The 14,337-nt window shown below is 36.8% G+C and overlaps 1 protein-coding gene across 2 annotated transcripts in view; it reads left to right on the top strand.

Annotated features, from left to right (window-relative positions):
- The window catches only part of LOC117336347, a 37,217-nt gene extending 25,034 nt beyond the window's left edge, over nt 1-12,183 (top strand). Inside the window, exons 11-15 of one of the 2 annotated variants that reach the window (XM_033896842.1) lie at nt 3,409-3,474; nt 5,339-5,452; nt 6,466-6,561; nt 7,864-7,950; nt 10,401-12,183. In XM_033896842.1, coding sequence (XP_033752733.1) covers nt 3,409-3,474; nt 5,339-5,452; nt 6,466-6,561; nt 7,864-7,950; nt 10,401-10,439 — 402 coding nt within the window. In that variant the 3' untranslated portion in view covers nt 10,440-12,183. Of the gene's footprint in view, nt 1-3,408; nt 3,475-5,100; nt 5,243-5,338; nt 5,453-6,465; nt 6,562-7,863; nt 7,951-10,400 lie in introns of those variants that run through there. The other variant, XM_033896843.1, reaches the window with a different exon arrangement.
- Nucleotides 12,184-14,337: the final 2,154 nt, after the last annotated feature.

Here is a 14,337-nt window from a genome sequence, read left to right as displayed (position 1 = left end):
TCAAATGAATGACCTTGACCTTCATTCAAGGTCACAGGAGTCAAAAAGGCTAAAATCTTTAAACGACTTCTTCTCAATAACCAACAGTCCCAGGGAGTTGGTATTGGGTCTGTAGCATGCTGGGGTGAAGGGCTACCTAGTTTGTTCAAATGAATGACCTTGACCTTCATTCAATGTCACAGGGACCAAACAGGCTAAAATCTTTAAACGACTTCTTCTCAATAACCAAAAGTCCCAGGGACTTGATATTGGGTCTGTAGCATGCTGGGGTGAAGGTCTACCAAGTTTGTTCAAATGAATGACCTTGACCTTCATTCAAGGTCACAGGAGTCAAAAAGGCTAAAATCTTTAAACGACTTCTTCTCAATAACCAACAGATCCAGAGACCTAATATTTGGCCTGCAGCATGCTAGGATGAAGGGCTCCCAAGTTTGTTCAAATGAATGACCTTGACCTTCATTCAAGGTCACAGGAGTCAAAAAGGCTAAAATCTTTAAACGACTTCTTCTCAATAACCAACAGATCCAGAGACCTAATATTTGGCCTGCAGCATGCTAGGATGAAGGGCTCCCAAGTTTGTTCAAATGAATGACCTTGACCTTCATTCAAGGTCACAGGAGTCAAAAAGGCTAAAATCTTTAAATGACTTCTTCTCAATAACCAAGAGGCCCAGGGAGTTGATATTGGGTCTGTAGCATGCTGGGGTAAAGGGCTCCCAAGTTTGTTCAAATGAATGACCTTGATCTTCATTCAAGGTCACAGGAGTCAAAAAGGCTGAAATCTTTAAACGACTTCTTCTCAATAACCAAGAGGCCCAGGGAGTTGATATTGGGTCTGTAGTATGCTGGGGTAAAGGGCTACCAAGTTTGTTCAAATGAATGACCTTGATCTTTATTCAAGGTCACAGGAGTCAAAAAGGCTAAAATCTTTAAACGACTTCTTCTCAATAACCAACAGTCCCAGGGAGTTGGTATTGGGTCTGTAGCATGCTGGGGTGAAGGGCTACCTAGTTTGTTCAAATGAATGACCTTGACCTTCATTCAATGTCACAGGGACCAAACAGGCTAAAATCTTTAAACGACTTCTTCTCAATAACCAAAAGTCCCAGGGAGTTGATATTGGGTTTGTAGCATGCTGCGGTAAAGGGCTACCAAATTTGTTCAAATGAATGACCTTGACCTTCATTCAAGGTCACAGGAGTCAAAAAGGCTAAAATCTTTAAACGACTTCTTCTCAATAACCAACAGTCCCAGAGACCTAATATTTGGCCTGTAGCATGCTGGGGTAAAGGGCTACCAAGTTTGTTCAAATGAATGACCTTGACCTTCATTCAAGGTCACTGGAGTCAAAAAGGCTAACATTTTAAAACGACTTCTTCTCAATAACCAACAGTCCCAGAGACCTAATATTTGGCCTGTAGCATGCTGGGGTGAAGGACTCGCAAGTTTGTTCAATTGAATGACCTTGACCTTCATTCAAGGTCACAGGAGTCAAAAAGGCTAAAAATTTTAACAACTTCTTCTCAATTACCAACAGTCCCAGAGACCTAATATTTGGCCTGTAGCATGCTGGGGTGAAGGGCTCGCAAGTTTGTTCAAATGAATGACCTTGACCTTCATTCAAGGTCACAGGAGTCAAAAAGGCTAAAATCTTGACACGACTTCTTCTCAATAACCAAGAGTCCCATGGAGTTAATATTGTGTCTGTAGCATGCTGGGGTAAAGGGCTACCAAGTTTGTTCAAATGAATGACCCTGACTCGCATTCAAGGTCACGTCGATCAAGTATGCTTAAATCTTTAAATGACTTTAAGTGAAAAGCCAAAGTGCAGAGAGACATTATTATATTGGTCCTGTAGCATGCTTTCAAATAACTGCAGGATCCATATATGAAAAGATCACTGCATTGCAGGTGAGCGATTTGGGCCCATTGGGCCCTTGTTCAAAATTATGGTTGTTATGGCAACTGGTCACTATATTACTGGGTTATCTTAGTTAGCCTCTAATTAACAGTTCCAATTCACCATTGACTTGTGCAGATTGCGGGGGTATTAGTCAGCCATCCTGTCGACAGTTCTAGTTTATATAGGGAAATCACAATTTTGACTATCATTTGTTTGATTTCTATCGAAAGTCATTCTAACTTTGTTGACATTATTAGCATTGGATGACAGCTTAATGGTATACACATGATGGCCCTGACTGACCCCTGGGGCTGATGGGCGTGGCCAAAAAGGGTCAATTGAATTAACTTAAATATATTTCAAAAATATTTCAAAACTGTATTATGACATTATGAAAACAAGTTGGTCAGAATTAAACATCAAATCAAGTGATAGAAGGTAAAGGACACTGGGTCTAAGATCAGGGTCAAGGTCAAATGTAGCATCTTTCACTGATTAACATTTTGTTATGATTTTATGAATCAAAGTTGTTCAGAACTAAAAAATAAGTCAAGTAACCAAAGGTCAAGGTCACTAAGTCAAAGGTCAAGGGCAAATTTTGTATCTTTTCATGAGTAATTATTTTATGATGACATTACAAAACAATTGCTGGGAATTAATGAGTCAACTGAGGAAATATGTAGGTCAAAATTTTTGGGTTGCCTGTTTGCGGGGGGCTTCTTACCCAGTTAAAGGGGCATTCTTTCATTCGGACATCAGAAACATGCACAATTTCTATTGATGAAATCTATATCCGAAAGATGATAATATGAGTGTTTGTGCCTACAAGTAATGAAATAAACACCGAAATGTACAGGGAAAAGGCGTATCTTATACAAATACTTTATGTCTTTGCGGTATAGGTAATTAGTGATACTTTGTCGAATAACTGAAAAATACAACTTTTCCAATCCAATTAAACTTTTTTTTTTTACATGATTTAAGAGAAAATGGTTTTGTACTATTGTATTTTTACCCAAATAAACGAAATTCCCTATTAGCGTTATCCGATTAAGTGGAAGGTACTGTATATTTGGCTTCCTACATGCAATTGCAAAGTCCAGATGTCAACCTGAGCGATATTGGCAGATGGTTTCTTTATGATTGATAGTATATAGCCACTCAATAGTTCCCTTACTGACTTGTCAGGATTCTAGTTTGCTTAGAATTTTCTTTTGAACCAGAATGGAAAAGTTGACAGAAACACATGGTACTGAAAAGCAGATCCCAAAATGGGAAAAGTATTTGTAACAAGAGCTTTATCATAATTACTGAAATATCGACGTGAGCCGTACAGGTCCCATGTGCCTGTTGTTTTTTTTACATGGATGAAAAGATCATGTAGCAGATTAACTGTCATTTTCATAAAATCGCCTCCACATTGTCGCATATTCAGTGTGAGATATTCACAAGATTCTGCTTGTTCATTAGAAAAGTCCCCCTAAGTACCTTTCCTTTATATTTCAGAATGCTTTGAGGGCAAAGCCTCACATAAGGGAGTTAGATCGACCTAACCTGAAAATGTTTTGTCAGGTAAGTGGAATATGTTCATTATATACATCCAATGGTATACACATTCTATGTTGTATGAAAATTGGTAATGATTAACCATATAGATTTGATGGTAGTCTGGTCTTGATTTATTGACTTTGTTCATATGTAGGCATTTTTTTTTTACAGAAAAGTCGTTTTTAGCAGATTTGTAATATCTGCATCTCCCAATATAGATACACCATATTACCCTCGCAATTAATTACTCATAATGATGTATTTTGTTTTTAAAAAATGTGGCTATTGTGTACTTGATTGAACTGTAAATAAAGCTCATACAACATAAGGGACCGATTTAGGGCCATATCCTTGCTGAGGTTTGCTACTGAATCCCAGGCTTTTCAGGATGCATAGAGCACACAAATGCCATCATCTAACTAATCACAGAAGCTAAGGCAAACCTATGTGTCTAGATCTTGATAACACATATGGGCCTATTAAATGCAAGCTGAATGAGAAAGCCCTGGACCATTATCATGTTCCTTTGCAGATTTGAGACCTTATAATAGACAACTGACAACAATTGTTGGAGAACAACATTCACTAACACCAGTTGTTGGACTACAACATTCACTAACAACAGTTGTTGGACTACAACATTCACTAACAACAGTTGTTGGACTACAACATTCACTGACAACAGTTGGACTACAACATTCACTGACAACAGTTGTTGGACTACAACATTCACTGACAACAGTTGTTGAAGTACAACATTCACTGACAACAGTTGTTTGACTACAACATTCACTGACAACAGTTGTTTGACTACAACATTCACTGGCAACAGTTGTTGGACTACAACATTCACTGGCAACAGTTGTTGGACTACAACATTCACTGACAACAGTTGTTGGACTACACCATTCACTGACAACAGTTGTTGGACTACACCATTCACTGACAACAGTTGTTGGACTACATCATTCACTGACAACAGTTGTTGGACTACAACATTCACTGACAACAGTTGTTGGACTACAACATTCACTGACAACAGTTGTTGGACTACAACATTCACTGACAACAGTTGTTGGACTACAACATTCACTGACAACAGTTGTTCGAGTATCAGCCATAGAGAGTACAAAGATCAGCTTTAGAGAGTACAAAGATCAGCTTTAGAGATTACAAAGATCAGCTTTAGAGAGTACAAAGATCAGCTGTAGAGAGTACAAAGATCGGCTTTAGAGAGTACAAAGATCAGCTTTAGAGAATCCAACATTCGATGGTTGGCATCAAGATCCCTCTTGGATCTCTTGTTTAATAGTGTTTCCAAGTTGACATCAGGTTATATATATTGTTAATTATGGATGGAGAAAGTGGTGTTGCTTTTCTAGAAGTTACTGTTTTGATATGTTATAATGTACATAGAAGATTAAAGAATAAAGCTTGTTTGTTAATTACAGGCGTGTGATGTTAATTACAGGCATGTGATGTTAATTACAGGTGTGTGATGTTAATTACAGGCATGTGATGTTAATTACAGGTGTGTGAAAATGCTAGTCAACCTGCTATCATGTCTATCTACCTGTTTGTTAATTACAGGCGTGTGATGTTAATTACAGGCGTGTGATGTTAATTACAGGCGTGTGATGTTAATTACAGGCGTGTGAAAATGCTAGTCAACCTTCTATCAAGTCTATCAACCCGTTTGTTAATTACAGGCGTGTGATGTTAATTACAGGCATGTGATGTTAATTACAGGCGTGTGAAAATGCTAGTCAACCTTCTATCAAGTCTATCAACCCGTTTGTTAATTACAGGCGTGTGATGTTAATTACAGGCGTGTGATGTTAATTACAGGCATGTGATGTTAATTACAGGCATGTGATGTTAATTACAGGCGTGTGAAAATGCTAGTCAACCTGCTATCAAGTCTATTCACCTGTTTGGTCAATCATATGACCACTTTACTCTGGAGGAGAACCCCAGCAGTGCTACAGAAGGAGCAAGTTTGGTAAGTTTTTAGCCCACCATCAGCAGATGATGAAATATTCAAATTGCCCTACATCCCCGGTAAACAATTGTCAGTAAACAATCCTTATAGCTATTTCTTGAAACTTCCATTGGTCCCTAGTTGTGCCCATTTAATTTTGTGTCTAGTCTGATTGGGGAAAGAAAATGGCTAACAGGCAGCGATCTGGGATTTTGATAATTGAAGTTTGTTATTGTTAGTTTTCAAGAAGTACTGGGAGGGTATTTCTGAGCCCTGATCTGTAGGTTCTCATCAATCCCTTGGTGAGCCCATTCAGTTATTCGACTGATCAGGAAAAAACAGAAAGCCATCTTATATTTTGATGGTTTGTTATCACTATTCCATAAGTACTAGAATTTTCTCAAACTTCAAATATAGATTTCCCCGAATGTTAATAGGAAGAGGTAGAAAGGAATAGTAGGGAAAGATCATTCAACGGTGAGTGTTTGGGATCTCTTGTTGTGTGCTCTGGTTTCCTGGCCTGTAGTTTGTATTCCTTAATGGTTTACGATGGAGATTATGTTGTTTTAGTATTTCAAGGTGAGATTTAGTGTTCTAGGAAGATTTCACACAGAAAACTGCAATGTCACCAAAAGTAAATACAATGTAGTAGACAGATTAACATTTTACCCTCCGCTTCGTGAGTCTGTCACAAAGCTCCTCTACAAACAACATATTGCTATCACTATAATATATATCATCAAAATGATTAATGCTGTAATTTTGGTAAATTCCAGTTGTACCACATATTATAGAACATTGTCAATGAAGAAAGTGTTCCTTCATTACTCAGGATAAGCCTATTTCATTAGGCATTTCCCACAAAGTATTTTTACTTGATCCCTGATGCTAAATGCGAAACTCTTTTATGTGAAACGTCCTAAAAAGCAGAAATTAGCTTTGAAGCAAACTATTTTGTGTATCATGCTTCATATAATTGTAGTCTTTTAATGTAATCAAGATATAAAATGATTTCAGAGAACTTGTTTTTCCAGGAATTTATGATTGGAAAGACGGCAGCTAGTTATGTTGGACCCTATCACAGTCTTTACCACTTCAAATACAACCTGTACAAACGGTGCTTAGCAAAGGTTGGTGGAACTTTGATATGAACTATTCTTGTAATATCTAGCACATGCTTCTTGATTTGGTTTATTATTGTTACAGCATCCTATCAACAGCTAAGGTCATTTAAGGACAGCCTCCTTTGCTTGCAACAAGCATGTTGTGAGTGTGCATGTGTATTAGGTTCTGTGGAACATGACGACCTCTAGCTATGCTCGGCAACTTTCCCTGAGAACAAAGTCATTTGCTTATTTCTATGATAATTCCCGATGAGTTTTGGATGGGACCAGAAATGATTCTTCCCAAAAAACACCTACAACACACTAGATAATTATTATAAGGCCAAACAAAATTAGTATCTTGTTTCTCAGGCACATTTTTAGCTCACCTTGCCCGACGTCCATCAACATTTTCTTTAAATCACTACTAGTCCTGAATGCTTGAATGGATTTTGATGAAATTTGGTCTGGAGCATTATTGGGCAAAGAGGATTAAACGAATAAATGAAGGGTTTAGCTTTATTGTGAAAGATGACCAAATATACAATGTTATATACTCAATATCTATATTTACGATCACACAAGTATGGATGCGTAAAATACATCCTAATACGAGCTTGACCAAGTGTAGACTACGCTGATTGTGGTCACGCACGGCCGAACATCAGCTTCGGGACAAGGAGACATAAACACCTTCCCTGAGAGAAGTCAGCTCGTCATGTATGTGCTATTAGCATTTGCAGTTGAATTGGAACAATAACTTCAACCCCGATGTCATTGCATGACAAACTTCAAAAATGTATCACCCTCTCTCGGAAAAAGCTAAATGGCAATCCAATAGACGTCCAATGAAATTGGAAATTGAGTATTCCTTTTTCTTCTCTTGCTTAGCTCTAATGAATCAATTCTTTTCCTATTGAAATCCTGGAGTTTTGCCGATTCCAGTCCCTTTTACGTTTCTTTTTGGCAGAATCTGTTTGCGTTTTGGCAGGCCCACGTTTCCAGTGTTCTGCAATTTGGTGTTGACTGATAACTGGCTGTTGCATTGTGGGTCTAATTTGCATAGAAACTTGGTTCATCGGACCCAGTTAATATTTTTTGGAATTTCCTATATACTTTCAAAAATACACATTTTTTCCCCCAGTTTTTGATTTGCGATCATTTGAAAAGTCTGAAAACTGTAAAAAGGTCAAAATGTAAACTTTTATGTATATTTCTTTGGGAGTATGGGGCTTTGATAGTCATGTCAATTAGTACGGTATTAACAATGTCTAGAGAAGGTTCTGAAGATGTTACTAACATATTAATATTGGTTTTCATTTTTGGCAGGTTGACATTGTCAGACAAAGTGATACTGAACTGGACAATGCTGAGGTGTTAGACCGATGTCTTAACAACAGAACATGGGTACTAAAGGTGAGGGTTTACATATAGACATCCACACACAAATGGCTGTCAGGGGGCCATTTTGAATATTGACAGGTTGAAGATGTTTACTGCTATTTCTCCGAATGTATGATCTGTTGTATCTATTTGAGCTCCCACTCACTTTGTTTTTATTATCAAATGATTAAGAGGAAAGAAGGGAAAAGTTTAGAAAAGACCAATATATAGCATTCAATTGTAGACGCTAAGATCCTTCAGGGATCTCTTGTTGTAGGCCTTTCCTAACACTTCTCAAGTGTCCAATAAGGGAAATAAGGATAGGTGTTATCAATGAAAATATCATCTTCATCATCATTAGTCCATCGATACGTTTCACGCATTCATCCTCATCGTTGTCATCACAACAACAGCACATTAACAACCAATGAATCAATGCCTTTCTCACACAAATATCATCCTTATTGTCATCATTACAGCAATACTTCTCACACAATGGACAACACTGACTACCAATGAATCAATGCCTTTCTTACATAATTTTCATCCTCAATGTGCCTCACATAACAGGCAATTATCAATCTCAGTTTCATCACTACATCTATACCTCTCACAGTTATCAATTTCATCATCATTATTATTAGCTCACCTGGTCCGAAGGCAAGATTTCGCACCTCTCCCACAAATGCCCTGGCTGACAATAGGGATAACGATAGCATGTGTTGTCACTCTCGATCATGGGGTTAATTAATAATCAGACTCAAATTGATAGATAAATGGTGTATTTAGAAGCCATGACATTTAATCACTCCGGTATAACATACCGGTAGTCGTCTTTGATGATCTCCGCAGCCATTGAAATCAGCGGTCGGTGAGTAAATTTTACGGAACAGTAAAACAAGCGAATCAATTTTAATCACAAAAAATTAGCGATGTCTTCACTCATATTCAAAGTGTCGCGTTTCATACTTATACATAAATATCCATGTAGATCAATTATTTGTCATTCAATCATGCATTCTCCAACTGATCGGCATTCCGTATTTTCTATGCACATAACGTAAGTACATGTGTCTTTAGCAGAAAAAACGTTAATGTTAGTATGCATTGTACTTCTTTTACTTTTTCTGTTAAACGTGATATAAGTGTTTTGTAACTGATGCATAGTTTGTTTAATTAATAAAATGCTTTGGTATAATTGATGAAAAGTAGTTTTATTTTGTTGGGTTTGAGGTAAATTAACTATTAACCTTTTTTCGATGTGAGCCTGATAGGCGACGATGAATTTGAAGACACCGAGGACATGTAACGTGAACAGAAATGGTCATTATCAAGAAAACATCGATCTATTGTCAACCATGAATAATTTGAAGTCCCGCTGTTTCACAGTTTTGCTGTTAGTCCCTTGAACTTCGAAACATCGTCTGGTAGCACCCCTATGGGAAAGGGATTCAAAATTGTACAAATCATGGGGCTGACCCCCTGGGGCCAGAGGGTGAGGCCTAAAGGGGTCAATTTGGCTAAATTGATATAAATGACTCCTTCTCTGAAACTAGGCAATGGATATAACTCATATTTTACTGGTAGCATCCTTATGGGGTGGGGATACGAAAATGTACAAGTTCTTCCAGTGGGATTCAGTTGTAACTTGCCTGAAATGATCCTGAGATAGTCCTGACCAAGTGTTGTTATTTTTCGGTCAGTACGAAATCCAAGATGGCCGCTATGCCTTTACAAATCTATTTTAAACATGTCTCCAGTTCCACTGGTGTCATTGAACTGGAAATTGGTGAGGTTGTTAAGGAAGGGGAGCCAACAAAGTGTTGTTCATTTTTAGCCACAGTGGCCATTTTGTAATCATGATTTTCCTGACAATAACAATGTTGGAGTGATAAAACAATTATAAAAATCTATTCATCCTGTTGTACTCTTTAAAAAATATTTCCAAAAGCTGTGATATAGCTGGCAGAGAGGGTATTTCTAAATAAGCAATTATGATTCCTTAGGAAATGTTTGAGTACATTTACTAGTCCATGCAAGCAAGTTTGAAAATGGCATTATTGATATTATCAACTTTCTCTGGAACTAACCAATATATGACATTTATATTTTAGTAGTAACATTCCTAGGTGGCTGGGATTCAAAATACAACTGATGCATCTGACCCCATAGGGGCCTGAGGAATGGGGCCTAAAGGGTCACATTTGGCATTATTGACATTAAAGACTTCTCTGTTTTTTTCTGAATTCTCAGGTTTTTTCTGAATTCTCACATATTGGATTTAGCCTTTGGACATCACTCTAAATTAGTTGTATTAATCTAGCAATTTGTTTCAACTCTACATAAAGATCTGTTTGTGTATGAAATGCATTAATTTGTCATTGAGATTTTATATCCTTACAAATGTAAACCATTTTAGTAGGCTGCTGTCATTGAGCTTTGATTTAGATGTTGTTTCTCATTGAATTATTTTATGCTTACAGATCTTTGATGACCTGAAGAATATGCTAGACAAAGGATGACCAGTGGCCTGGAGTAGCGTGAATGGTGTGTGAGTGCTTGTATGAAGATTTAGTCTGTCCTCACCATTAAAGATGTTGAGGATTAAACATTCACTGGCCTATGGGGTGGCGTTACATCTTCATTAGCTTTACAGCCTTCTTGTGTTGATTGACACAAAGGATAGCGATAGATAAAGCTTTAGTCATGTCTACTCTGGGTTTGTTACTGCTAATTGGAAATGAAACGAGGTGTACGTTGCACTTGTGCATTCAGTGACTATTTTGTCAAAACTTGATATTACATGTTAGCTGTTTGTCATAATGTGATGATGAAAATGGAAACAATTGATGAAGCCAAACAAGCGAAAACCAGAGAAAAAATGGAAAGGACAGCATTAAACTTGTTATAGTTTTCAATGACAATACGGACACATCTTGAGTTGTGTTGGGATTTCTATGGAGAATAATTTTTCATACATATTACATTGTAATCACCAGTTATATCAGGCTTTGTTTGATAATAGTACATTTGACTGGAAACTAGTTTAATTTTCAAAGAAAGCAGCAATATTGTTTTTTCTATTAATATTTGATACACATGTAATTGTTTTATTACTGCCATTGATTTCTTTAGACTGCAGAAATACCTGTAAAATGAACATGAAAATAATTGATACTCAACAATGCTTTTCATTTTAATCTATTGGTCTCCCCAGATCTGTTTGGTTTTTTCCCTCCATACTTTAAGAACCGGTTTTTTCCCTCCATACTTTAAAAACCGTTTTTTTCCCTCCATACTTTAAAACCTGCTTAAAGCTCAAAGAGTTCCTTGAATTTCAAAGCAGTACTTGATAAATCCTTGAATTTTCAAATTTTTGCTAGAGTTTCTCCTGTTGGTTGCAAAATGAAATAGATTTTGAATGTGCATTTTGTAATTCATTAATAGTAATCTATTTTTAGCAAGCACATCACACCTATTGTCATCTTCACTGGTGAATCTATAATCAACTCATTAGTCTTTGTCAAAAGAGTATTAGGGCTCCTCCGGAAATTTAACACTTCACTGTGGGTTTCCTATTGTTAGGAATGAAAACTGAAAAAACATGTTGATGGACCTGTATGAACCATGATCTATTTTTAACTTTACAATCAGATGTACCTCTATCATGCTGTAAGTATTTAGTTTCAACAGTTGTTGGGAGAGGTAGCTGAAAAAGTAGGAAATAATTGTTAGATAACTAAAAGAGTTTGCCATGATTACTGAAACATCCAGGTGGGAGATGCAGGCTCTCTTAGTGTCTTGTCTATCAACTGGAGTTGTTTAAGGAAATTTTGAACAAAATCAACATGATAAGTAATAGTAACCATGCATCCCTAGATTACATGGAATTCCTTATCACTTCTATGTGTCAGATGAAATACACATCCTATTCTGTAGACCGGTCTGTGTGTCAGATAAAATACACATCCTATTCTGTAGACCGGTCCGTGTGTCAGATGAAATACACATCCTATTCTGTAGACCGGTCTGTGTGTCAGATGAAATACACATCCTATTCTGTAGACCGGTCTGTGTGTCAGATAAAATACACATCCTATTCTGTAGACCGGTCTGTGTGTCAGATAAAATACACATCCTATTCTGTAGACCGGTCTGTGTGTCATAAAATACACATCCTATTCTGTAGACCGGTCTGTGTGTCGGATAAAATACACATCCTATTCTGTAGACCAGTCTGTGTGTCAGATAAATACACATCCTATTCTGTAGACCAGGTCTGTGTGTCAGATAAAATACACATCCTATTCTGTAGACCGGTCTGTGTGTCAGATAAAATACACATCCTATTCTGTAGACCGGTCTGTGTGTCAGATAAATACACATCCTATTCTGTAGACCGGTCTGTGTGTCAGATAAAATACACATCCTATTCTGTAGACCGGTCTGTGTGTCAGATAAAATACACATCCTATTCTGTAGACCGGTCTGTGTGTCAGATAAAATACACATCCTATTCTGTAGACCGGTCTGTGTGTCAGATAAAATACACATCCTATTCTGTAGACCGGTCTGTGTGTCAGATAATAATACACATCCTATTCTGTAGACCGGTCTGTGTGTCAGATAAAATACACATCCTATTCTGTAGACCGGTCTGTGTGTCAGATAAAATACACATCCTATTCTGTAGACCGGTCTGTGTGTCAGATAAAATACACATCCTATTCTGTAGACCGGTCTGTGTGTCAGATAAAATACACATCCTATTCTGTAGACCGGTCTGTGTGTCAGATAAAATACACATCCTATTCTGTAGACCGGTCTGTGTGTCATAAAATACACATCCTATTCTGTAGACCGGTCTGTGTGTCGGATAAAATACACATCCTATTCTGTAGACCGGTCTGTGTGTCAGATAAAATACACATCCTATTCTGTAGACCAGTCTGTGTGTCAGATAAAATACACATCCTATTCTGTAGACCAGTCTGTGTGTCAGATAAAATACACATCCTATTCTGTAGACCGGTCTGTGTGTCATAAAATACACATCCTATTCTGTAGACCGGTCTGTGTGTCAGATAAAATACCGTATTTATTCTAATAAACGCCCCAGGGGCGTTTAATGGAGATCAAAATTTCAGAGTCGGTAAGTTGTGAGATATGTTGTATGTACCTATTATACAACCAAATACATGGTTATATGTATCAAAACATGTAAAATAAGTGACAAATTTTGACACCCGGGTATGAAATTGCAATTACATACCACAGTAAGTTCTTTTTCTCGAATTGAGGAATTTTTCTTTCCAAAAAAAAAAAGGGGGGGGGGGAGGGGTTGGGGTTATATTTAGACATAACTATACGTAAATCTATGTTTACCGTGTTTCTTGTGATCATTGTAGTAAACATTCTTATACTGATATAAGCATTCTGTGCCATAAAACATCTTGTTTATACTGTACAGTGCTTTCTTCTCATAGACTTTGTATTTAATGTATTCAAATTATTTTCCTGTTTAGCTCACCTGACCACATACAGCTCATGTCATGGTGTGGCATCTGTCAGCTGTACATGTCGATCACATATCCAGACTGTTGATCAATAGCGAGATATATTCCTTTTATCAGTTCACATCCCCATGAATATCCAGTTAGCGTTGTCCATAAGGTGATGCACTTAATTTAGATGGAATAATAATAATGGAAAAAAAAGAACAGTACAAAAAAATTGTTCTACTGCGATATCACCTGGTCTACTTTCAAGGTCACAGGAGTCAAATCTATTAGAATATTTAAATGACTTCTAACTTATAAATTACCAAGTGCCCAAGGTCATGATATTACATAAGTATAATAAGTCAATATTGAGGGTCAGAACTGATGTCCATTTCATGATAAAGTGACCATAACTGTAGATTTCATATTTATTAGATTGATTGATTTTGAATAGTGAAATGGGTTAAAGGTATATTGATAGACAAGCCTATACCGTAAAATATGTTACCAAGTTCCTTGGATGATATTGTAAAACATTCTACACTGAGAAAGCTGAAAGTCTGCACAGCTTACCAGTGATAAGGTTTGCATTCTTGTAGAATCTACCAAATTGAAATGTTATATTGTATTACACTGATTCAAGTTTTAACAAAACACAGTTGCCAATTTTTTAGATTTTCGTTATTTAGGGAAAGTCATAGTTTATGATATCTTATTCCAAAAGATATGCCTGATTATATTTTCCAACTGTACAGTGATTTTTACAGTTATAGTTGCTTAAACAGATTTAAATGGTTTCTAGATATTTCAAAATTGAAATATTCAATAAGAATACAAGAAATTAACCAGACCTGTAATAATGTCAGACTAAGTATACATATATTATGTTTACAATGATGGTACTATGCAGACTATTTTT

The sequence above is a fragment of the Pecten maximus genome, chromosome 10 (assembly GCF_902652985.1).
Source record: "Pecten maximus chromosome 10, xPecMax1.1, whole genome shotgun sequence".
Lineage (NCBI taxonomy): Eukaryota > Metazoa > Mollusca > Bivalvia > Pectinida > Pectinidae > Pecten > Pecten maximus.
This window is presented reverse-complemented; position numbering and strand designations above follow the sequence as displayed.